At 40.0% G+C, this 24,561-nt stretch overlaps 1 protein-coding gene across 1 annotated transcript in view; it reads right to left on the bottom strand.

Annotated features, from left to right (window-relative positions):
• Window positions 1-4,821: 4,821 nt before the first annotated feature.
• BARD1 (BRCA1 associated RING domain 1) overlaps window positions 4,822-24,561 on the bottom strand; it is a 50,504-nt gene continuing 30,764 nt past the window's right edge. The window contains exons 7-11 of the mRNA XM_061348050.1: window positions 20,580-20,688; window positions 18,781-18,916; window positions 17,674-17,766; window positions 6,478-6,575; window positions 4,822-5,720 (exon numbers count right to left, since the gene is read on the bottom strand). Of these exons, the coding sequence (XP_061204034.1) occupies window positions 5,391-5,720; window positions 6,478-6,575; window positions 17,674-17,766; window positions 18,781-18,916; window positions 20,580-20,688 (766 nt within the window). The 3' untranslated portion in view covers window positions 4,822-5,390. The remainder of the gene's footprint in view (window positions 5,721-6,477; window positions 6,576-17,673; window positions 17,767-18,780; window positions 18,917-20,579; window positions 20,689-24,561) is intronic.

Below are 24,561 nucleotides of genomic sequence, written 5' to 3'. Positions count from 1 at the left end.
CTGCTCTTCAGCACACTGACTGCAACTGAACAGACATCACCCCAAGGTCAACTCAGACCTAAGAAAGGGCTGCTGTGGTTTATAGCTGTGCCCATCAGGGAAGAAACCTCTCTACTTCTTAAATACACTTGGACATCCAGGGCAGATACTGTAATGCAACTAACTGTGGCACTTCATGGTTAACTTCCCCCAGCTGTGGTGCACAACACATCCAACATCCACTGGAGCAAGATATCACAACCCCTGCTGCCTAACAAAACCATGGGTACCAGACATCCCAGCCTGTCATTGCCTCAGCATCTCTGCTGGGTGAATGACAGAGGTGTCTCAAGCACACAGCAGGAGCTGAGGGTTCTCTGCTACTTCATCAGACCAGACCTCCTGCCAGGAATTGAATTGAAGCACAGAAAATGCATCTTCTCTGTAGGAATAAAATAAGGATGGTGGGAACCTTCCTACCTTCCTCCCGTCCCCCCATCTGATTACATACAAAATGTTCTTCTGCTTTTAAGGGCAATTTAACACTAGTTAACTACCATTAATTTAAATCAAACAAGTCTGAAAAGACAGAACATGCTGAACTGCTATTTAAAACAGCTGAATCTTCATTCACTCAGTCTGAGACATTACTGCCCATTTCCTAGCCAATACTGTCTGGCTGTCCAAAGACCTCTCTCTGCAGTTTTTAAGCTGATATTTAAGCCTACTTTGTTGGCTTTTGTAACACAGTGCAGTCTGCTTTGGTATCAGAGAGATTCAAACCTTGCCATCAAACTGCTTCTATTGCAAAGTATGGAAGGAAGTCAGAAAAAGGATACGGGGACAAACTGATTAATACCAATTAATCTAACATCAAATTCACCCCATTTCCAAGAGCAAAACCAGGTAATCCTCCAGCACTAAAGTAAAAACAGCTCAAGAGGAAAAAAGCTTTGCTCTGCCATGTTTCATGGACTTGTCCTCAACAAGATCTCAAGAGGCTGCTATCTAGACTTTGCTGGCAGCTCAGATGATCCACAAGATGGGCCAGAACAGACAATCCTGCTGGAGGCTCTACTGGCACTGCAGCCCTGGCAGTTCTAAACCCATTTTCTCCTCATCCCTCTACCCCTGACAGTAAAGCTAGCTCACATGAACGGGAAGCAGCACAGAATGCATAGGATCATTTGGTGCTTACGTTTACACGTTTTTCCCAAATGATGTGCACCAATATGTAGTTTTACAACAGCCTGTGGCTTCCATACAGACATCTTTGTCTGGACTAGAATATTTGCAAGTTTCTTTAGCCATAGTGATGGATCTGCTAGAAGAATGCAGAATAAAACAACTGCTGCAGATCAAGTTTGGACCTCATTCCTCAGGGAATACAACCACCTTCAACTCCTTGCCTAGAATTAGTCCCATCCTTGAATTACTTATCTTCAATAGCTCTTGGTCCTCTCAGCTCAAGGCTAATCATAGGAAACTTTTTTTCTTGTGTTCCACAGAGCTTAGTCAGGCCCAAACTCACCTCAGACACTTGTGATAAAGCAGAAGAGAGGCCTTTAGCTCAAGCCTAATGAAGACTGTGTAAAAGCCAGCTGGTGAAGCACTTACTGACATCTTTGTTATTAGAGAGATGCAAGTCTTTGCACCCTCCCATGCTTGTTATCAATTCAGAATCCCAAGGAACATCATTAAGTCTTCAAGGCTGGGTTGGATGTGGCTTGGAGCAACCTGCTCTAGTGGAAGGTGCCTCTGCCTGTGGCAGGGGGGTTGGAACTGGATGAGCTTTAAGGTCCCTTCCCACTCACACCAGTCTCTGAAGATCCTATGAAGAGGACTATGAAACAACAGACCCTGAGCACCTTGCAGGCATGAAAGTTCTAATTTGAGAGCAAAGGTAGCTACCACTGTCTGGTACTTACTACTTGTTTGCATGTTGTTTCCCTGAAACACTTAGGGAAATAGTGCAACATCCAGCTCTCCTGCATTGCTCTAATAAGAAAATTTTATGGGCCACTCACTGCCTTCTACCTCAGAAAAGTAACTTGAGTATCTCAGATAATAAATGAATCCCCAGTACTCAGCAACAGAAAGCAGATTTTATTTTATAGCCAGAGGAACAAAACCCAAAGAGAACTATTGATGATTTAGGCATACATAAACCTCATGAGATCTTTGAAAATGAGTAGCCAAATAGATGTACGAACAGCCCAAAGTACAGGCCATTCCATGACTATTCCCCATCCCTGGAAATGTTCAAGGCCAGGCTGGATGGGGCTTTGAGCAACCTGGTCCAGTGGAAGATGTCCCTGTGCCAGAGGGATTGAAACTAGATGGGCTTTAAGGTCCCTTCCAACCCAAACCATTCTAGGATTCTATGGTTATATTCCCTGGGATCTATGCAGGACACGGATGTAAGAAGGCGACCTCTTCCCAAATATCTTTCACTTCAATACACACCCACAAAAAACAAACTCCAAAACCCTACACAAAACAACAACAATGAAAAGCAAACAAACCAGCCAGACTTCATATATTCTCTCTTAGACTACAGGCCACAGCTGTTCAGAAGTGTTCTGTATATTTATTAACAATTAGTAATGTTAAAGCTGACATTACTGAACCCCAGATATGGCTACTGAATAACATATGGCCATGTTATTAGTACTGGAGTGATTAATTATGAACTAATTCATAATTACATAAATAAGTACAATTCAAGGGATAACGCATTAGCCCAAGTTTCACAGCATTTTTGAGATATAAATAACAAAACCATCTATAATCCAGAATGCAAGTTTCGGACTTCCACCTCTTCAAATGTCCCAAATCATCAATGCACATTAAGTGTATGTATTTTACCAGAAGAATGCAAATCAAAATTCATGTTATAGCTGAAGTTCTTTACCAACCTTTAACAGATTTGCTTTGATGAACTCATCTACTCCCTGGCTTCAGACTATGCCAAAGCATACAGCACCCACAAGAGGCTATGGCTGTCAGTGCCACAGCTCTGCTCACACAGCTTGAAATACCTCTTCTGTTTTAAGCCTGCCTCCTCCTTGCTTCCTTTACTGCACTCTTGGTTTCAGACTAGAAGAGACAGTGAGAAATGATCCCTACACACCCTTCACCACATGCCTCATGATTCTATACCTTTGCTTTCACGAGCCAAAACCCAACCAATGGATTAAGGGACTTGTTTTATCTTTACTACAAGACCTTTTTAGACATGCTTCATCAAGTGCTACCCCTCTGGCTTCAACAATTAGCAAGAGTGAATTAAGCAGGGTCTGTGTCACTGATCTCTTTTTGTGTGTGTACTTACCTGTTGCTTCAACAGTGTTTGACACCTGCTGTAGCTCTGGCATCAAAGTCTACCTCCTGTGGTTCTGTGAGGCTCTTTAAGCATGGCCATTTACACAAGTTAATCACACTCAAAAGCTGAATTCCTGACAGACCTGAAGGAGATGGGCCAGAGTTAATCTTGAGCACATTTTGGTGAGAAGAGTAAGGATCACTCCTCAATATGATAAGGAGGAATTCTTCATGCAAGTTGATAGTAAATCTTCTTAAAAACAGGACTTTATTCAAAGGAACAAGGATGAGTTCTGTGTGTCTTAAAAGAAAAAAAAATGGCAATTTTCTAACAGAGTTTCTTTTCAGCTGCCAAGGAACAATGGCTCTTAAAACCTGTCCCTCTGCTGACTCTAGAACCTACAGCAGTATTATTGATGGGCCAAATGTCTTCCTGGTACACAGCAAAAAAGCTCCATTCTTAAGAATTTTGCAGAGATCCACTGTTACTTGTGCAAAGAATACTACATCTGGTATACTGATGTGCTGTGAAATGCCAAGTTAAAATGTGCAACAATTGCTCAAATAAATGACCAAGTCCATGCAGTACTGACTCAGAACCTTATCTACTGCCAGTATTTGTCTGCACAAAACCCCCAAACATCAATACCATGGGTTGTTCCATTTATTAATGAGCCTCGTGGCATTTTTGCTCACTCACAGATGTGCAAGTACTTGAGAACTGCATTTAGTGAAGAGCAATGATTCAGTGTAGCACAAGTGATAGATCAAGATACTTCAGCTACTGAAGTCTAGTAGATCCTATTGAAAACTAAACCTTTTACACCTGAAGTGTACAGTTTTAAGAGTTCTACACAGCATACTGAAAATCAGCATAGGATCTCCAATGGCAATGGTTACCAAAAACAACTCCCACACTGAAGAGCTGCTGTTGCAAGTGGATATGCTGTTTTCACATCTGTATCAAGTTCACAGAAAAGTACTTACATTTCCATTTACCTGTTGAGATATATATGCACTGTGCACTTACTCTGCAGCTAAGCTCATGTAATAGGATACTCCAAGCTTACTTGCACCAAAAGCTTTAATTATTACAAGCAATATAAGAGCAAAACACAAGAAAATTTGTTTTATCCCACAACCACCACTGTCATTATATATTATTACAAGACACCATTTTTCAGTTATGAATTCACAAAGACCATACAAAAGATGCATGACATAAGAGCAGAGTGAAGTCTGACAATAACTTACGATCCATTACGAGCACTCTAACAAATATGAAAGAATCAAATATTGCTCCAATGTAGACAGCTAAATTTTAGTTGTGCAAAGTGAGGCACAATTCTTTTGAGCCTTGATTTTTTAAGCAACCATGATAGTAACCATCCATACTTACAGAAATATTTTTCATTGTAATTAAATATGGATACCGACGCTTAAAAACCTTCGGAAAATAGAATAGAGTTTAAGTTACACATTTACAAGTGTGAAAGAAGACAGACATGAATAAGGCATTCCTCTAATAAGGAATTTTAGAGCAAGATTAAATTTTAAAGACAGTGTTTTCAAAATCATCTGCCTCAAACAAATTCAGGCCATTAGTTCAACTCCAATTTCTATAAGGCTTGTCCCATGCCAAGAGTTTCCTTCAAAATCCTGCTGTAGGATGTTTCAAGAAACATCACATGCCATCTGACAGATGAGATAACGCATACAGCAGATCCCTGTCAATGGATATTAAACACAAAAAAAATGGGGTCATGCTCTATTACTTACAAAGGGCTGGTTCTAATCAAGAATGAAAAAGGTTTCGTTATGCACAATCTTAGTTACAAAATGTCAGTGATTATTACAGTTAAATGCAAAACCAAAGCATATTAAAGAACCCAAGGCACATTTTTCAGTGAGGTGTGTTTATCTCTCTTATTCCAGCGCTTCAGTGATTTTAGCAACTCATTGAAATCGTCACATCTCTCCTGTATTCCTAAGAGCAAAACATAGATCACAGCTGCAGACCAATGTTTACCAAAGCGTGCCAACTGCTCCAGACCCACGTTTCAAAACCCTGCTCATGAGACGGATACTCATTTTACAGGCAGGAGCTGAAATGACATCATACAGTCTATAAGCCAGTTGGAGGGGGCCATCCAGACTTTGCCTTGACGAATTTTCTCCGGCTTGAATTTAGAAGACACATCATAGATCACATATTGAGTGCAAAATCTCTGGTCAGAAGTAGATTCTGCATGGTATGCCACCGTGTTTATTGTCTGTGTCACATCACTGTCTGGTTTAGGCTGTCTAACCAGAATTTGTCCTCCTGCTGCTTTGACCAGCTCCACAAGGTCACTCTTCTGGTGATGTTTGAAAGATCCCAAGAAATAGAAATAACATCCATCAAACAACTTAGGCAGCTATGTGGAAGGAAAGAAAAAAAAGAAAGTATAAATACAGGTCATCACAAGTGAGCACACTGGAAAACAGTGGAAAGGAATCATCAGTGCCTACAGAAAGATATAATTTAAAATAAGCAATACTGGAAGCTAGAAGAGTCCCAACCCATGCCACAGGGGTTCTTAAGATCCTTTCCAACCTTGAACATTCTATGATTCTATGTACCATCCTCAGTGTAAGTATGCAATCAAGAAAAGCTTGCTTACATGGCAAATTCTTGCTTATGTTCAAATATTTTCCAGCATAAAAGGATTTGAACAGTGAGCTACAACTCTGCACAACTACTGTTACAGTACATTTAATGAACGTTTCCAGTGTAATCTAGTAAGTAAGCAGAAATTAACCCAGTTAAATATAAAAGTAGCCTTAGATGGAAACAAGAAGTAATAAACCCCTTCTTCTTTCATCAGGTTATTTCAACAGACTTCTAAAGCTGAACAGAGAAGGCTGATGCAGCATCACTTCCTGTCCCATACAGCTTCTTCCATGAGTGTAGCACAGCCTCTGACAAGGTTATAGCAACATATCTATTAATAGAGCAAAATGACAGCTTTATGGGTGTTCGCAGTTCTTTCCATCACCTTGCACATAATCAAGTTTCTGTACAAGACCACATTAAACTTTTACATCTACTGCACCTTTGCATGTGGCAAAGGGCAAAAATAATGCATGAACCAAAGGTCATTAAAATAATCTGTCTCAAGCAATAAAACCCACCAGATGTTCTCTGTTGAGCCGGCCTCTTTGTGGGCCACCTTGAATTTCATACTTCTCTTCTTGTTCTCGAACTGTGGTCCGTAGACAGGCTCGTACCCCTACAAAGACCGCAATGACGAAGGCAAATATTAGAGACCCCATGTTTTTACAGAGGCTGCATGACATTTTAGGGACTCAAGAGTTGCACTAAGATAAAAGGATTACCTACAATGCAAAATATTGCATCCACATAGCATCAAAGCCTATGTGCTTTAGAAATTTGCCTTTAAACTTGAGAACATTTCCAACCACGGTTGAAGATGCAAGTTAGATGAGGAGAAGTAATATCACACTAAAATCAGTGCTATGAACACTGGGTGTTTTTAGCTTTTCCTCTTACCCACTAAAGGTCAACCACTTAATGTCAAATGTCAGACCGCTGATCATTTGGAAGCTTAAATCCAGCATGTAGAACCAACTCTGCAGTTATGAAATGGAAGCAATCGCCTGATAAAGAGCAATTACAAAGCAAGCACAAAGCTGGGCTATGGCCTCAAATAACAAATCAGGTGGGATTCCAAGATCAGCACAAACCGGAGATTTATGCTGGGGTTTAACAGTGGCATTCATTTTTGTTACCACTGCTGCATAATGAGATTGTCTTTTAGAGTCAACATGTTTTACCTTGTTTTAAGCCTAGTTATTTTTTTTCCAATGCAGAATGTGCTAATGTGTTGCTAGCATCACTTAAATGTACTACCTGACCTCACTTAGGAAAAAGAGATTGCTGTGGTCACCCATTCAAGGGTGGAACATTTTGCCTACACATACACTGCACTCATTAATAAAAATTACCCAAGAAAAGGTTACAAAGCTAATTTCGTAGACTGCTCCATGAGGATTTACAGTGCTAGTAACTGTTAAAGTAGCACTTCACGCCTTGCACAACATTTCTTACTCAGGCAACTTATTTCCACTGTACAAATATGAAACCCAGAGTACCTAAAGAACACAAACTGAACAAAATCAGAAGTAAAATGTGAGGGGTTGATCCTAAAAAGTAAGAAAGCACAAGACTATAAAGAGAAGTATCACTGACAAAAGTATTGGATACCATGGCAGTAAGTAGCCAATAGATAGGAATTATCTAATGTAGAGAGATCTTGATATCCAACTGTTAGTAATTTACTACGAGTTCACGTAACTCACACAATGCAATGGGAATTCATATTTTAATTACTAGAAGTCCTCCAATGTACTTAAATCAATAAAGATAAACCTATACAGAAAACCAGAACTGGCTGAATACTATGGCAAATATGCCTCCATGTACAGGTATAAGACTGATTATTTGCAGTAGTTCATTCCTTTGAGAAAAATTAACATGAACTGGAAAAGCAACCTAGTCATGTATTTTCTGGAATAGCAACTTACATATTCATTACTGGTAACAGCAATGAATACATTTTCAAAGCACTCATAACTCAAAAATAAATCTAAGTTATTTCAGTATTTTTTTATCATCACAACTCAACAAGACTTCCTGTGTCAGTTTCTCTCTAACTTACACAGCTATTCTTTCCTTCCAAGAAAATCTAGATGTTAATGGGTGCCACTTATAATAAACATCTCATCTAAAGAACAGAACTGTCCATTCACTAAGAGCATGTTTTATTTCAATCTGCAATCAAAAACTCTATTTCAAGGACTTTCATTACCTAAAGCTTCACTATAGCTGAGGGTTTTATACAATAAGTACATCACAAATTGAGCATCCAGAGCCAGCATTAGCAAATGAAGCAAATGTGATATGAAAGTAATAAAAGGTTGAATGAATAAAAAAACCTACAGTTTCTTTTTGTACTGCTACTCACCTGAGAAACTAAAAAGTACGTTATGAAAGTGACTGTTAGTGGAATGTCTATGTTAGAAAAATAGGTTATGACTGTATGCATACATATGTCCATCCATTTCACACAGCAAAGTTAGTTGTCCAAGGAATCTGTATGCCTCAAAGCAAGAGCAAGAAAAGAAACTCACCTATACGTTCTGTTTTCATCATATCTATAAGGACCACAAGATAAACATTTGTTTCCTTGAAAAACTGGAAACATGCAAACAGACCTGTCTAGCTAGTGTATGCATGATGAGTGCTGATTATTAAACCCCTATGTCAGGGGGGTTGGAACTAGATGATCTTACAGTCCTTTCCAACCCTAACTATTCTATGATTTGATGATTAATTTTTAGCTTTTCTTAACCAGCTAGAATCACAACAGATCTGTGTTTTAACAGACTTGTGGCACAAAAGGTATTTTATCTTAAAAAGCCATGAACGTAAGTTCTCAGTGCCCAAGTGTTTCCTTTAACATAAGCTTATGTTAAGGGACATCATCGTTAGACCTACCACACACACAGCCCTTTGTGGAGCAACAGATTCTGTGATATTTGGTGGTAGAAAACTAAGACATTTTCAATTCCCAAACATTTTTCATGCAAGATGTAGAAGCAGAACTTGCTCTGACTCATGGGTCTTGTCATATTTGAGAGATGTTTTTGGAACTACTGTGCTCGGGGACATTTTAAGCAGTCTTATCTAACACTTTGTCTATGTGCAGGTAGCAAAAGAGGAAAGACAGTCTTTGGAATCATCAAGTTTGAGGAGATGGTGTTTCAGACTTCAAAATAATTCATGGCAATCCCACCACCAACAGCACAGCCAATCTGTAGTAAGAGTATCACTTGGAAAGAGACAAGACAGTACAGACAAGGTAACAGCAAAAGACCCTTAGGAACAAGGAATGACCGAAGTCATGTATCACCAGAATCATGGTCTAGCTATATATTCAGAAAACTGATGCAGTTAGCAACCAGAGGAAGGTGCTTACAAACTTAAGGTGAACAGTCAAGGAATATCTATCCACGGAAGACCTCCTAATTAGAAGAAAGAAGCTAAAGTAATTTATTTAAGTGACAGAGACCAGTATGTCCATTAACTGCAGACTTTGTTCAGACTGATTGCTTTGAGTCGCTCATTTCTCTTCAGTGACTCCTGCATACTTAAGAGATTTTGTACTAAAGAATTAAAGAATTCACATACCACAATAAAAAAGAAATCAGAAAATTAAAAAAAATAATATCTCCCTGTTCTCATATTTGAGATAAAATGAGAGGGCTCAAGTTGTGTTTCTACCCAATTCCTTATGCATCTATAAACAAATTTTATTGACCCATTCTTTAACCCCCCCTCTCCATACAGAACTTAGTGTCAAGTCACTTGCTTCTAGTTTATTGATTTTGCATTATCATTTTCAGATGCAATGGCTCCAACAGTCAAATTGAGCTTCTCAAAGACAGCGTAATCAGCTTCAGCGTCACTTGGAAGCACCAGGAATGTACGAGCTTTATCATCCTTCTGTGAGACAGCACAACCACCACCAAATGACCTGGTGCTAAAAAAACCCCTCAATTTCACACTTATGAGTAGGGATACAAACAGAAGATTAGAGCATACTTGATTAGCAGTATGAACAGAATACAAACAGAAGATTAGAGCAAACCCCAACCTCTGGGTTGGTTTTTGTTGTGTTTTTTTTTTTTTTTTTTACAGCTAGGGATTTTATTTTCTGTGAAAACTGAGTGCTGAATCCATTCACTAAAGCCCAGGTCTTTTTCTTGAGTAGGCATTCTTAATTCTAAAGCTGCTAACATCTGTAAGGGGCTGAATAACATGACAGTTCCCTTTTAATAGTCTCTCCATCCAACTGAGTGTCATGCTGATTAAGAGGACATATAAAAGGAAATAAAATTCCATAATGCACTCAAAGGTACATCACTCCACTTCTTTCACAGGGACATTCCCAGAAGCTCTCTTGACCTTACAGCACTCCTATGTAAGTCAGAAGTATAGCACCCTTTGACTTCAAACAGGAACTATGTTAAATTGCTTCCCAGAACTCCTGAGATTACAGGCTCTCATTTGTCCATCACTGTATTGAAAAGCCACCAGTGAGAACTTAGTGCCAAGACACTGCTGAAATGAATGGGCTGAAACAAAGAAGTGCTATTATCCTAATTAGAAAGTGATCAGGACAACATCAATACTATGCCATTTCCCTTCTGAAATTGAGACGGACATCTTAAGTACTTATGCGAGAAAAGCAATTCAGAACAGGGATGAATCTTGGAAGAACAAGAACATCCTTAAAGAAACTCTCTGAAAACGGAGGGGAAAGTAAACTTACTTTTGAGAAGACACCTGTAATTTTAGATGGGGGTAGAGGTAAGGGTTAACATTTTTTCCTTCCCCCATTCACTGTACATTCTTCACTGGCACACCTGACTAAAAGTCTAGTCTGTTCTTGCTCTAAAATAAAGTAACACCATTCAACTTACTCAGGATCTCAGCCCATCTTGATTTATTCCTTGATGCTATTGCCAGTAAGACCTGTGGACCTTCTAGGTTTGAGGTTGATCCAAGTTTATTCACTCAACATGCACTTTTCCCTAAAGAGAGTGATTACTGCAACTACACTTTAATGGCCCTCTAGTTTATTCACAGTAGTTGCATCAATTACCGCACGTAAAGAGTTGTGGTCAATGGCTCAATGTCCGGCTGGAGACCAGTAACGAGTGGTGTCCCTCAGATCAGTGTTGGGACCGGTCTTGTTCAACATCTTCGTCGCTGACATGGACAGTGGGATTGAGTGCGCCCTCAGCAAGTTTGCCGATGACACCAAGCTGTGTGGTTCGGTTGATACGCTGGAGGGAAGGAATGCCATCCAGAGGGACCTTGACACGCTTGTGAGGTGGGCTGATGCCAACCTCATGAAGTTTAACCATTCCAAGTGCAAGGTCCTACACCTGGGTTGGAGCAATCCCAGGCACAGCTACAGGTTGGGAAGAGAAGAGATTCAGAGCAGCCCTGCGGAGAAGGAGTTGGGGGTGCTGGTCCATGAGAAAATTAACATGAGCCAGCAGTGTGCGCTTGTAGCCCAGAAAGCCAACTGTATCCTGGGCTGCATCAAAAGGAGCGTGACCAGCAGGTAGAAGGAGGTGATCCTGCCCCTCTACTCTGCTCTCGTGAGGCCTCACTTGGAGTACTGTGTGCAGTTCTGGTGTCCTCAGCATAAAAAGGACATGGAACTGTTGGAACAAGGCCAGAGGAGGCCATGAGGATATTAGGGGACTGGAGAACCTCCCATATGAAGATAGGTTGAGAAAGTTGGAGCTGTTCAGCCTGGAGAAGAGAAGGCTGCATGGAGACCTCACAGCAGCCTTCCAGTATCTGAATGGGGGCCTACAAGGATGCTGGAGAGGTACTCTTCATTAGGGATTGTAGTGATAGGACAAGGGTAACAGGTTAAAACTTAAACAGGGGAAGTTTAGATTGGATATAAGGAAGAAATTCTTTTGTGTTAGGGTGGTGAGGCACTGGAATGGGTTGCCCAGAGAAGTGGTAAATGCTCTATCCCTGGCAGTGTTCAAAGTCAGGTTGGACAGAGCCTTGAGTGGCATGGTTTAGTGTGAGGTGTCCCTGCCCATGGCAGGGGGTTTGGAACAAGGTTATCTAAAGGTCCTTTCCAACCCTAACTATTCTATGATTCTAAAAGGCAAGACATGTAGCAAGGCATTTCATGTGGACCAGAGCTGTTTTGCAGTGTTCAGTTCTTGTTTGCTAGCACTCGTTAATAAAGCTTGTCCGAGAGAAAAACTTACTGGGGCAAGATCACATGTACAGAGTGGTCATACAAGGCTCTTCCCTAGAAATACAGAACATTAGAATTTTTAAAAGCCTCTTAAATAGCTGATTTCACACTTGCGATTTGCAGATGTAAACAAAATCATCTGCACCAAATGCTGGCAGAAAAACGAGCCTCCTTTCAAGTCCCTACAAAATACTGCAGAAAAAGGGTTTTAGCCTAATACAACCACATTTTAGCTTGATGCTACCACATTTGGCAAGAATACTGATCTTTTTCCCCCATTACTAGCAAGATAGTAAAGCATCAATACTTACACTGATGTACTGAATACACTGAACAGTTGCCCCTACCTTCTCACCTTCAGGTATATAATGGAGCAAGCAGGGTAAAAGGATGACCACCCTAACAGTATCATTGTTTCACCTATGATACAACAGGAGCTACTAGTGCTGGTATAAATAACAGCATTATTTGCAAAATTTAAGATCAGAGCCCTATAATCCTTATTTATGTCAGTCTTACTGATTTATAATGAAACTAACTGCATCAGCAAAAACAATTTAAAAAGGATGGAGTACAGAAAGAACTGGTTGCCAAGAACAAGTTGTAATCACCCACAGATACCCAGGGGTAGCTCTCAGCAACTCAATTAGCCTTAGTGGAGTTCTGTTGGATTTGCATTAGTAAAGGAAAGCGCAGGGGTTAGTCCAAAAAATCTCTTAGAACACCAAAGGTAATTCAGAAATACACAATGGCAACAAAGAAGATAAAATGCTGCACATCCAAGATCTAGTAGGTTGCAACTGAAACTTCCTCAGCTCAGTCTGAACTGGGTTTTAAGATTTATATGCAGATTGAATAAAGCCTGATAAGATTATTTTCCTAGAAAAGGAAGAAATCTAGACTGAGAGCAAGCCTGAGGGAAATCTGGTATGCTAGCTTCAATTTGCTCTCATCAACAGCATTACCGGTCTCTGCTATATCACAGAGAAGAGTTTTTAAACCGTCTCATATTCTTACAAAGTAACTTCAGAATCTGAGATTTTCACAGAGGTAGAGATCCCATTTGGTTAAACAAGAGCAGTCCATTTTTCTAACACACAGAAATGACACAAGATGCTGCACAGACTAAAATGAATCGGCTTAAGAAGGTAGTTAACAAGTTATCCAGGTGATATTTATTAAACATGACGGAGCAGATGCTTAGGAAGTCCTTAAACATCAATTCCCAGATGCTAGGAGCATATAATATGAAAATCACTACTTCATTTAAACCCCCAAGCGTCCTAACTTCTTTAAGGAATCAATGTTTGCCACAGGTGTCCTCTAGACCAACCAAGGTGACTGGAGGTGGGGAGGAGAGGTCATGTTAAATTCCACCAAGTATGCTTATCCTCTGGATCCCATCACATACTGTTAAATTAGTATTTTGCATCCTTTTCCTTACAATGGGCTTCCTTAATGCAATGTTTTCTTCAAAGTAAAAGTGAGTTACAGCAAAAGGACTCTAAATATGAAAAACTGAGTATCTGCATGACCTAGAACAGAGGGAATAGTGGAAACCTGGTTTCCTTTTCCTGTAGACTTTATTTCAAAACAGCCCACTTCTGAGCTCTGCAGAAAAAGGGCAAACACCACACTGAAGACATTCTCACCCCATTTTCTCCTCCGCAAACGCTAAAAGCTTCACAAACTAACTTTGTGCTGAATTTGAAACAAAATTGTTTGCTGCCTCTTTTCCAGAAGTCCAGAAGTCACTACAGGAGTGCACACGTTCAGACCTTGCTGATGTGAAGCATTCCCCTAGGCTTTACACCCAGTACACAACATGCATACACAGATTTCAACCACATCCCACAGAGCTGAGTGTTTTTTGTAGGAGGAGGCAGTTGAAGTAAGCCTCCAACTGCAAAAGAAGCAGGCAACTCCAGTGATGAAAAGTTTTGAGCTGCTTTCAGGAGACAGGGTTTTGCTGAGTATCAACCTGTTACCTGAAGGAAGTTCATGCATGGAAGAGAGACAGTAGAGCCTGAGAAGCAGTCAGCTGAAACAACTTTGCACTTTTCCTGTCTAACAGCATAAACAAGGATGGGCATATTGCTCCAAGAAATTCATAAAGAGATTTTCACCTTAAAACATCAGTCATGCAATTCCCTAGCTTTTCCAAGTCAACTCCCAGTTGTTCTGGGGCCTTACAAGAAAACCATGGAGGTTTTCCATTCTTTTATATGATCAGAGCCATTGCTCCAGGTAAGCAAAACAGATGAAGGCCTAAGCAATCAGATGCTTAGAATTCTGCCAGATGCTTCACTGCAAAGACTGACACACAAGCTTGTTCCAATGTGTATCATTACCAAGATCATTTTTCATCCCCTGCTTTAACAGATGACAATCAGTTTAAGAAAAAAACAAGCTGAAAAACTATTAAAGACTTCTGCTGGGTTTAATTACATTATTCTATGATCTATAAAAAGCACAGAGGAAATACAGTGATACTTGAATTTTGTTTCAGCCTACTTGCAGAAGGATAATGATACGCTACTTTGTGCCCTATTACCATCTCAGAAATAATGAAGGCAATAAAATAATGAAACCAATGAAAGATATGGCCAAGGGCAAGGAGCACTGTGACAACAGTGTCTCAACTGAATCCTATGCTGGTTTGAAAGTGGATATATTGCTGACACTGTATTATATACATGGAAAATATGGAACTGCAACTGCTAAGGTGAAATTTTTCTTCTGTGAAGATCTAATACTGCTCAGTGGTGGCATCCTTCCATCCCAATCTACCTGAAGAAAAAAGGGAACCCAAAAAATGAAGATATGTATTTAAACCTTGGCTCTCTAATACTCAGACACCTTACATTTAGCTCAGAAAATTCCCTATTTCCTCTCCAGTGATACTAATGGATGCTTTATCTGTGTGTATGTAAACAGAAGCACCATAGAATTAAACAAGAAAAGCAAACTGCTCTTTATTAAAGAAACACAGCTTGAAAGCCTGTTAGAACAGAAAAGTTAACATAAGAAATACACTCCTAAATGAAACACTGCGTTTTGCAAGCATGTGATGTTTTTTAAAGAAGTGGTATAATTATGTGGGGGCTATAAATGTAACTTTAGAAATAACAGACAAATGCAGCTTGCCTCGTAGTAAAAATTCAAATGCTCACTTATGCACAGTCAGCAGTTCAGTAAGTGCTACACTGAGCTTTGCTTTCTCAAATAGTTCAATGAAGGTTTTGAACAGTTTAGATCACTGAGCTATATGCAACTCCTTCAATCTATTTACAGTGGCGTTGACAGAAGTAAGCCACAATATGTGCACACTTTTGAAAGCTTATTTGCATCACATTTAAGGAAACAAGTAGAAGGCAAAATTGACAGAAATTATGGAAAAGCAAAGACCTCTTTTTTCTAGACACATGTTCCATCAGCAGGAGTCCCATTATTTGTTATAACAATCTTTAACTTGCAATGACTCTGAAGAAGACTAATAACAGACTGGTGGGAACAGATGGAGTGGTGCTGTTAATTATAGGCACTTAGCTGCATCAGACCCCATGAGTTATTACAAACATTTCCCACTAGGGAGGAGAATCAGTTGCTTTTAAGTAGTATGTTGCTTACTAAGCTGGAGGCATTAGCAGCCAGGATTGTACTAATCAGTACTAACAGCATAAAATAAAAGTCAGGTGCAAACAAAAAAGATGAAAATAGTCCTCTAATAACTCCCACACTATGTTGTTTTCTTTTCCAATCACTTATAAAAGTTCTTCTACAAAGACTTAAACTCAGGTCTCACTAATTAAATCTCCCTACCATTCAGGTGATTTTTTCTAAGCATCTGACCAGCAAAAATATACAATTAAATACAGGAAACCCATCTTAGCAGAATGATAGAAGGTATGCAGACCTCCTTACCTGAGTGAAGCCAAGAACCTGCCAAGTGATTCACCACAGAAACAGGTTATTCAGTCAGCTAAACAGTATGTTGTTCCAGAGCACCTGAACACACCCTTTCCCATCATACAACCCAAATATCATTTCTAAGTCTTCTGAGTTTCCTCCTGCATCCCTACCTCCAAACAGAAAACTGTCTCCCTTCTGCTTCTCAACAAAGCATCTGGACTTTATTAAATCCATCTGCTTGCTTGAGAGAGTATTTCTCCATGTTACATTCAACGAGAAGCTGCTACTCTTCGTAAGGATCACAGCACAAAAACGATACAATGCTTTCCTTTTGCAAGCTCTCATAAGGCTACAAACAAAGACAATGTTGCAGAAAACATTTCTGAAGGGACAGTAACTCAAGAGACCCTTTAAAAAAGCATGGAACAAATACTGACTGTCTGGAAGCCACAGAAACACTCTGAATAAAAGAACCCAGTCTTCAACAGTCCGAGTTGTGCCTTATTTGAAAAAACTAGTATGCAACTTCTGAAGCTTTAAGCAGTACCTTCATAAACATCAATGACTGGAAAATTTAGACTATTAAAGAATCCTTATATTCTGATGTTTAGTCACACAGTAGAAAATCAGAATGATACTTGTCTGAGTTTTCCATGGATAATTAACTCATCTGTAGGGTACTTATTAGCTAAACAGCCTTAGCCATAAAGGTCAAGGGGAAGAAAATGGCTTTTACAACTATTGTGAGAGCGCATACTAAGAAATACATTAGAAAGAATAAAAAGCAGATTTGGGGTGCAAGTCCACTTAACAGCTGCTCAAAAAAGCACATGCTGTATGAAAACTAATTACAAATTACATGAGAAATTACATCAAAACTACTCACATGCTGAAGGGACACTGTGCAAATCGTCCTTCTTTGGAGGTTACTATTTTAGTTGGCAAGTACTCCAGTCTGCTGGGTTCACACGCACAGAAATGGGTACTGAAAGTTACATACACAACTGATCTGCCTTAGCCTGCATAAAGCCTGACAATTTTCTCAACTGAAATTGAAGTTCTTTATAACTGAAGTTATTAAGAACTTCAGTGGAAAGTACAAACAGCGGTTATGATGACAGCCCAACTTTGGTTAGAAATCTTAACTTTCAACAGATCTCAGCTTATATGCAAACAGGCAACACCTTACCTTCCTACAGGCCTTGATGAAGCAAAACTTTCCAATTGATTTCAAGGGAAGCTATTCACAAGAAATCCAAAAGTTTAATAATTTCCTTCCTCCTCTCCCAGGATATTTTCCATAATCTTTCAAATCACTCTTAATGTAGCAATAAACAAATTCACTCCGTACTGATACTTAGGGGAAGACCAACCCATTACATCTAACAATGAAATGCACTCATTTGCCAAGGAAGGAACAGTTGTATCTAAGTTAATTCTCTTGTCATTCCATTCAGGAGTTGAAAAACCAAACCCCTCACACTTTATGTTAAGCTAGTATTGATATTAGGGCTGGTTTAGAAAAGGAAATTTTCTCTGGAATCCCATGTACAATGTGGTCAAAAAACCCAAATAATCCAATATATTCAATACTTACATTCAAATTTGAGGACCCAACATCCAGTCAGAATAGCCATCATACATTTGACAGTTTTTGGCATTGGAACATCAGGGATAACAAGATGAGTTACTAGGAAAGAGATGACATCAGTAGAACTAAAAGCACATAAAAATCAGAACCATGCCTGGCTGAAAAGCAATCAATCACCATTTAAAGAATAAACAAGCTATAATAATTTATCAGCTACTCTTTCCAGCACAAGTATGTGTATTTTTTGACACTAAGATATGATCGAGTAGGAGCGCTATTAGAAAATTTGTGGGTTTCAACATATACTTGCTGTGAAAAAAAAGAGAAGTCATACTTTTATAGTTCTAAGCTAACACTTAAATCTTCAGAGGAGGCTCTGGTTTATAGGATAGTACCTTTTTTCCCAGGCCTTTTAAAGTTAAATAGAACTTTGACAGGAAACTTCCTATGGGATCTCACAGCTTTAAATCAGAGCTAACAGGACTTAACACACAATACTGGAGTAATAATCAAGATGTGAAAGATGGTAGGGGAAAATAACTTTAGCATTTCTTTCACAAGCAGGAAAGGAAGCACTCCAAACAACTAATAGGAGGGATTAAGACAAAATTCTCCTCAAAGGTGAACAAAAAAGAAACCCAACTCAAAGCCCATAATTTGGCTGTATCATCTTAATGAAGAACCAAATTTAAAGCAAGACAGTATGTGAGAAGAAAATTGCCAACTTCTACTCGATGACATGCTCTTTCTAAAGGCACCACCATCTGCCTAAGACTCATGTCTGAAAGATAAGAATCTTATAGTGTCTCATATGAGCAGAGACCTTTAAGTTGGTAAAAGAAGTGTAAAGAGGCTTTGAGGAGGACAGGGGGATTTTAAATGTACTGCCAAAACGTGGCTCCCTTGGAAGCATCCCATTGTAGTAACCAGGTTTTATATATATTTACATGCAACAACACACCATTATTCTACTACAGCTGTAACTCAAGAGATTTCAGAAACTACACTAATCAGGAATGATAAAAATGCTGTTGCAGCTAGCATCTTAAAGGATAAAGTGCAGAACTGTAGTTACTTACATTTGGACAGAGACATTTTATCAAGACTACATACCTCTGCTGTTAAAATCAGTACATTTTCGAGCCTTCAGAACTGTTGTTAGTTTGTTCAGCTGTTTCTGTTGTTCCACACTAAGATTGCTCCCCAGTATACCAAGAGGTCCATCTCTTGGCTGGCTGGAGCTCAGCACCTGAATGAGCAGGAAATAAACTGAATGTTTAGGAACACAAATAAAGCAACTAACTCAACAGTTTTATTTATAAGAGTAAGACACTGGAACAGGGTGCCCAGAGAAGCTGTGGCTGCCCCATCCCTGGCAGTGTTCAAGGCCAGGTTGGACACAGGGGCTTGGAGCAACCTGCTCTAGTGGAAGGTATCCCTGCCCTTGGCAGGGGTTGGAACTGCATGAGCTTTGAGGTCCCTTCCAAACCAAACCATTCTATAATAATAAGCATTATTATTCTACCATTCTATAATCTATAAACAAACCATTCTATAATAATAAGCATTTTGAAAAACAATTCATGACAAGCTTAGCGGACAGGGTCCTTAAATAAATCTCTGTATAATAAACCAGCCCTAGAGGAAAAAAGCTTGACATTTGAGGTACTTCATTTAGCTTATGCAAGGTACTAAAACAGCTTGTGCATCAGTTTTTTCCTTACTTGCCTTTTGTTCTTTTCCTAAGGACACTGGTATGCACACATGTAGCTGGTTGAACATTGTGGTAACAGCCTGGCTGACTGCAGTGTTGAAGAAGAAAAAATAATTCCCAATATAGTAAAGCCTCCGTTTTTTAATGAAGTATTACCCACAGCTACACTACCAATATGTTGAGTAGCCTGTATAATTAACACGTGTGTTTCCTTTTATTGAAAAGTCCCAATATGTTGCCCTGTAAGTAACGAATGCTTAAGTTTGTTTTATGCGGATACTGCTAATGCAAAGTAAAAGGATCTACTTGCTCAAGAAGACAAAGATGCTGACAAGGATGTGATGCTTCAGCTCTGGGGTCTTTGTAAGTACTCCCAGTTCCCATAGTACAGATACACCTTTGAGACCCAGTTACTGTGAAGTCTCAGGCTTCGGATCAAGTCATCCCTACAAGCTAGTAACCACCCATTGGTACACACTCATCCCAAAGCAAATGCAAATACTGAGGGTTATCTTTGCAACAGAAAAGCTGCATCTTTCATTTGCTTCAGGTGGGAGTAACAGTCAGATCCTTGCAGATTTAGCTGCAACAGTTTACTTCTGGCCAATGGTTATTACCTCAATAAGGAGAGAACGCAACAGGTTCTATACCCTGGAGTAGACTAGGACTGCTGGTATCATTAGGATAACCTGATTTTGACCACAAGTCCTGAGAAGTCTTTGGCAAGAAACCACTAAAACAATCTTCCAAAACCTGTTTTTAACTGCTGAGCTGGAATCTTCATTTTTGGACGAAGAATTATACTGGAACAGCATTTTAAGAGCACACAAAAAGCAAAGACTGCTACTGCTTTCAGTCAGTTTGGTACGTAGAATGAATTCAAATATGCAGAAAAACAACAGCAAAGTTAAATCAGCAATACTTCAAAAATAACACAAGGGTCGTTCTTCTATGCTAAAGCCACGTTACAAGAAACATCCTTTGTTTTCCCAGATAAAGCTATAACACAGAATACCAGAGCTTGTAAGTGTCCCACATACATTCTAGAAATATTGGCTGAGTTAGTTTCCCAGCCCATTTTAAATGTCCCTGTAAAAGCAGGTGATGCTCTGTACTTTAGTCCAAGCCTTCAATACTTACAGGATGACTTACATTATTTCCAAAACCAAAACAAAACCAAACAACCACGCATGTTTACCTCAGAGGGTTGGTTAAGTGGAAATGATTCATTCTTCACTGGTAACATTAGCACAGACTTCATCTTTTCACTTTCTGCGTAGTCCACAGGCCGCAGACCAAATATATTACTGGCAAAACAAGCACAGATGGGTTTAAGTAAATAAAATGTGACTTGATTCTTAACTAACTGGGAACATTAGCTGGGAAACTTTCCCTCCCACATTCTTATTAATATGTAATTTCAGCTAAAACCCACAAAGCTTCAAGTAAGAATTGCATCCAAGACAGATGGATACTGAATTACAAGCTGCTGCATTCAGCTGAGGAGTAAGGGATGTTCAGAGCACTATGTCTGGTTAAATAAACCCAGTCCTTGTTAAACTGTTTCAACATGCATTTTGATATTGTTCACAAGACCTAGAAACTTCAGCTTTAACATTTCATTGCAGTCACATAATCAAGAAATGTATTTTTGGCTTACCCATTTGCCATAAAAGACATGTCAGAAGATTCTACATCCTGTGTTAAACACTGGAGCTCAATGTAGTTATGCTTTTATGGGAAAAGCTATCTGCTTCCTACTTGGGAACTGTGACTCCCTCACACTTCCAAAATTTGAGTATGCATCTCATTTTTGCTCAGCATGCTGTTCCACAGAACACATAGCAAATTCATTCAGATTTTAGTTGCTTTGCCAATTCTGTTGAACACTATTCATCCTATGTGGCACCTCATAGTTATTAGGTATGCTTCAAGACCCATTTCCTCCCCCATTCTTTTAGCATTACTCAGACAGATATGATTTGCTATAAACACAACATCAAGCATAGCCATGGCTTCTATCTCGTCTTCACACAACTTCACAGCTGAAGGGCAGTAGTGAACAAAAGCTTGAAGACAAAAAACAGGTCTAATCACTGTTAAACAAACACAGAACCACAGAATGGTTTGGTTTGGAAAGGTCTTCCAAAGCTCATCTAGATCCAGCCCCCTGCAATGAGCAGGGACATCTTCAACTAGATTAGGTTGCCCAGAACCACATCCAGCCTGCCCTTGAATGCCTCCAGGGATGGGGCATCCACCACTTCTCTGGGCAACCTGTGCCAGTGTTTTACCAGCCTCATCATAAAGGATTTTTTCGTCGCATCCAGCCTGACTCCCCTCTTTTAGCTTAAAACCATCACCCCTCATATCCTGTCACAATAAGCCTTGATAAAAAGTCTCTCCCCATCTTTCTTATAGGCCACTTTTAAGAACTGAAAGACTGCAACAAGGTCTCCCTGGAGTCTTCTCCAAGCTTAACAACCCCAACTCTTAAGCCTGTCTCCATAGCAAAGGTGCTCCAGCCCTCCGAACATTTCTGTGGCCCTCCTCTGGACCCTCTCCAACAGGTCCATGTCTTTCCTGTGCTGAGGACTCCACAGCTGGAGGTAGGACTGCAGGCAGGATCTCACCATGGCAGAGAAGAAGGGCAGAACCACCTTCCTTGTCCTTCTGTATACGCTCCTTTGGATGCAGTCCAAGATAGCATTGGCCTTCTGGGCTGCAAGTGCACGCTGCCAGCTCATAGAATCACAGAGTAGTTTGTGTTGGAGGGGACCTTAAAGATCACTTAGTTCCAATCCCCCTGCCATGGTCATGTATAGCCTTCCATCCACCAGTCTCCCCAAGTCCTTCTCCTCAGGGGTACTCTCAATCCCTTCATCCCCCAGCTTGTATTGATAGCAGGGGTTATCCTGACCCAGGTACAGGACCTTGCAGTTGGCCTTGTTGAACCTCTTGAGGTTCACTCGGGCCCACCCCTTGAGCCTGTCCAAGTCCCTCTGAATGGCATCCCATCCCTCGGTCACATCAGCTGCACTACTTGGCTTGGCATCATCTGCATACTTGATGATGGCACACTTAATCTCACTGCCTATGTAACTGTTGGAGACATTAAACAGTACTGGTCCCAGTAGAGACCCCTGAGGGACGCCACTTGTCACTGGCTGATCCACCACCAGGACTCTTGGGAAATATTCTGCTGATCCAGCTGATCCTCTTCTCCCCACCTCATGTAGCTCTGGCTCTCAAAAGCCGTAATAAAAGCTCGTTATGAAGGGGAAGCTTGTCCCCAAGAACAAAGCCCTGACTCAGTATCTGAAATCCGGTTAAGTTTAGTCATCAAACAATGAAACATTTGAAGAGGTCAAAAAAACACTGCATCTTTGAAGTGCTGTCTCTCAGCCAGTCACACGCCCTTGTGCAGAGAAGGAATCTAGGAAACTTTATAGGGAATTCTATAACCCAATCCAGTCCAAAAATAAGCTCAAATTATTAAGTTTTCACTGACTTAGCCAGGGGGCTTTAACGAATGCAATGCTGAAAGATGCATCAGATCTTAGCACCTTTCTATGCTCCTGACTGAGCACTGCTCACTAATGTGCCTCTCGGGAAAACAACCCACAAAAATCCCACACAGAAGATCCTGGGATGGTATTTTACGGTTGCTAGTTTTACAATATTACCAACACCAAGCTTTTTTGTGAACTAATGAGCAGAGAGCTAGCATAATACAAATTCTGCAGCCTAAACATAATTGGTTAAATCTCAGCCCAGTCCTGGGAGTTGCAGCCCATTAAATATTGTCATGCTGCTCCTGCTTTGTCATACATCATCAGGGTAGCTCTTGCCCTTTCTTTAAATAAAGGCAATATTCCATTCACACTGCTGCAGAACAGAGTTCCTTTGAACAATGCATGAGGAGAAGGGGTGGATGTATAAGCACATACACTAAAATCACCTTTAGACTAGATGGCTGATCTTTTACTGTGAGCTACCCGGGGGGGGGGGGAAATCACTCCATGTCAGTAGCAGAGGTTTGAGAGTGTCTTTCCCCCACCCCATCCTATGTCACAGTAAGGTCCTTGACTGTTCGGAATCATGAATGTTTACCATAGATAAATATATAGGCCTCCACAGTTAGATCTAGAACACTTTTTACTAATGAAACTGTACAAACAAGAGCTCCACCTATTCCCTCTGTATTCTCTTCTTTTTTTTTTCCCTCCTTTTTTAAGATCGTATAGTTGCTTCTTACCACGCATTGCTATCCCATCATTACGCATCATTAAAGAATTAATGGCTATTCACAGGATGTTAAGACAGCATAGTTAAAGTAAAATGTGACAAACTTGGGAGCTGAGGTCTGAAAAAAGGAACTTCAGCCTAAGGGATGGATGTATGAGTTCTGCATGTTTGTAACAAAGCAGCTTGCTGAGCTTAAGGAAAGTGTGAAAAGTAGCTGTAACAGGAGAAAAGAGTTTGTAAAATAAAAACTAAGGCAAAGAACATGTCCTAACAACAGATTTCAAGTATGGCATTATGATTTACATGTCCTTTTTAAAGAGAAAAGAGATGAAAAACAGATTTGTTCTTTTTAGTTAGGCACCCACTAAGCATCCAAGAAGTAATCATGATCAGAATGAGACCTTGCCCGCTCTCTGTTGGGCTGGTACACATATAAGTGCAGTTGCTTGAGGAACCATTTTTAACATTTCAGGAATGCATTTTAGGACCAAGGACTAGATCTATGCAGCCACAAGAACACGGGTAAGGCACAGGAATGGGAAACAGAGCTTTTGGCAAAAGCATGCGCTCAACTCTGTCTTTATTCAGCCAAACTAAACAAGAGAAATCATCCACTTTGTTCAGAGTAAAACATGAATTTTGACCAAGTTTGCAAAACAAAGTTAAGTGAGACATGCATCTTAGGTCCACGCTCGCAGATAGAGCATTCTTAGAAATATCAGTAACTATGTTTGTGTGTTCCTACTATAGGTCTGGGTTTGTTGAGAACAAGTCCAGTGCACATGTTTGCTTAGCAGGGTAAGTTCCACACTCAGAAGGAAGACAATTGTTTCTACAAGAGATAAATAGTGTCTCTAGTGCTTAAGCTAAAATACAAAGTCTCTAAAGCATACTTTTTACCAGAATGAAAAAGGGCTTTTTGTAAGTTGTTT

Source organism: Neopsephotus bourkii, unplaced genomic scaffold (assembly GCF_033783945.1).
Source record: "Neopsephotus bourkii isolate Nb327-2 ecotype Australia unplaced genomic scaffold, CSIRO-AGI_Nbou_v1 NB_335, whole genome shotgun sequence".
Lineage (NCBI taxonomy): Eukaryota > Metazoa > Chordata > Aves > Psittaciformes > Psittacidae > Neopsephotus > Neopsephotus bourkii.
The sequence above is the reverse complement of the archived record's forward strand: the minus strand, read 5'-3'. Positions and strand labels throughout refer to the sequence as shown.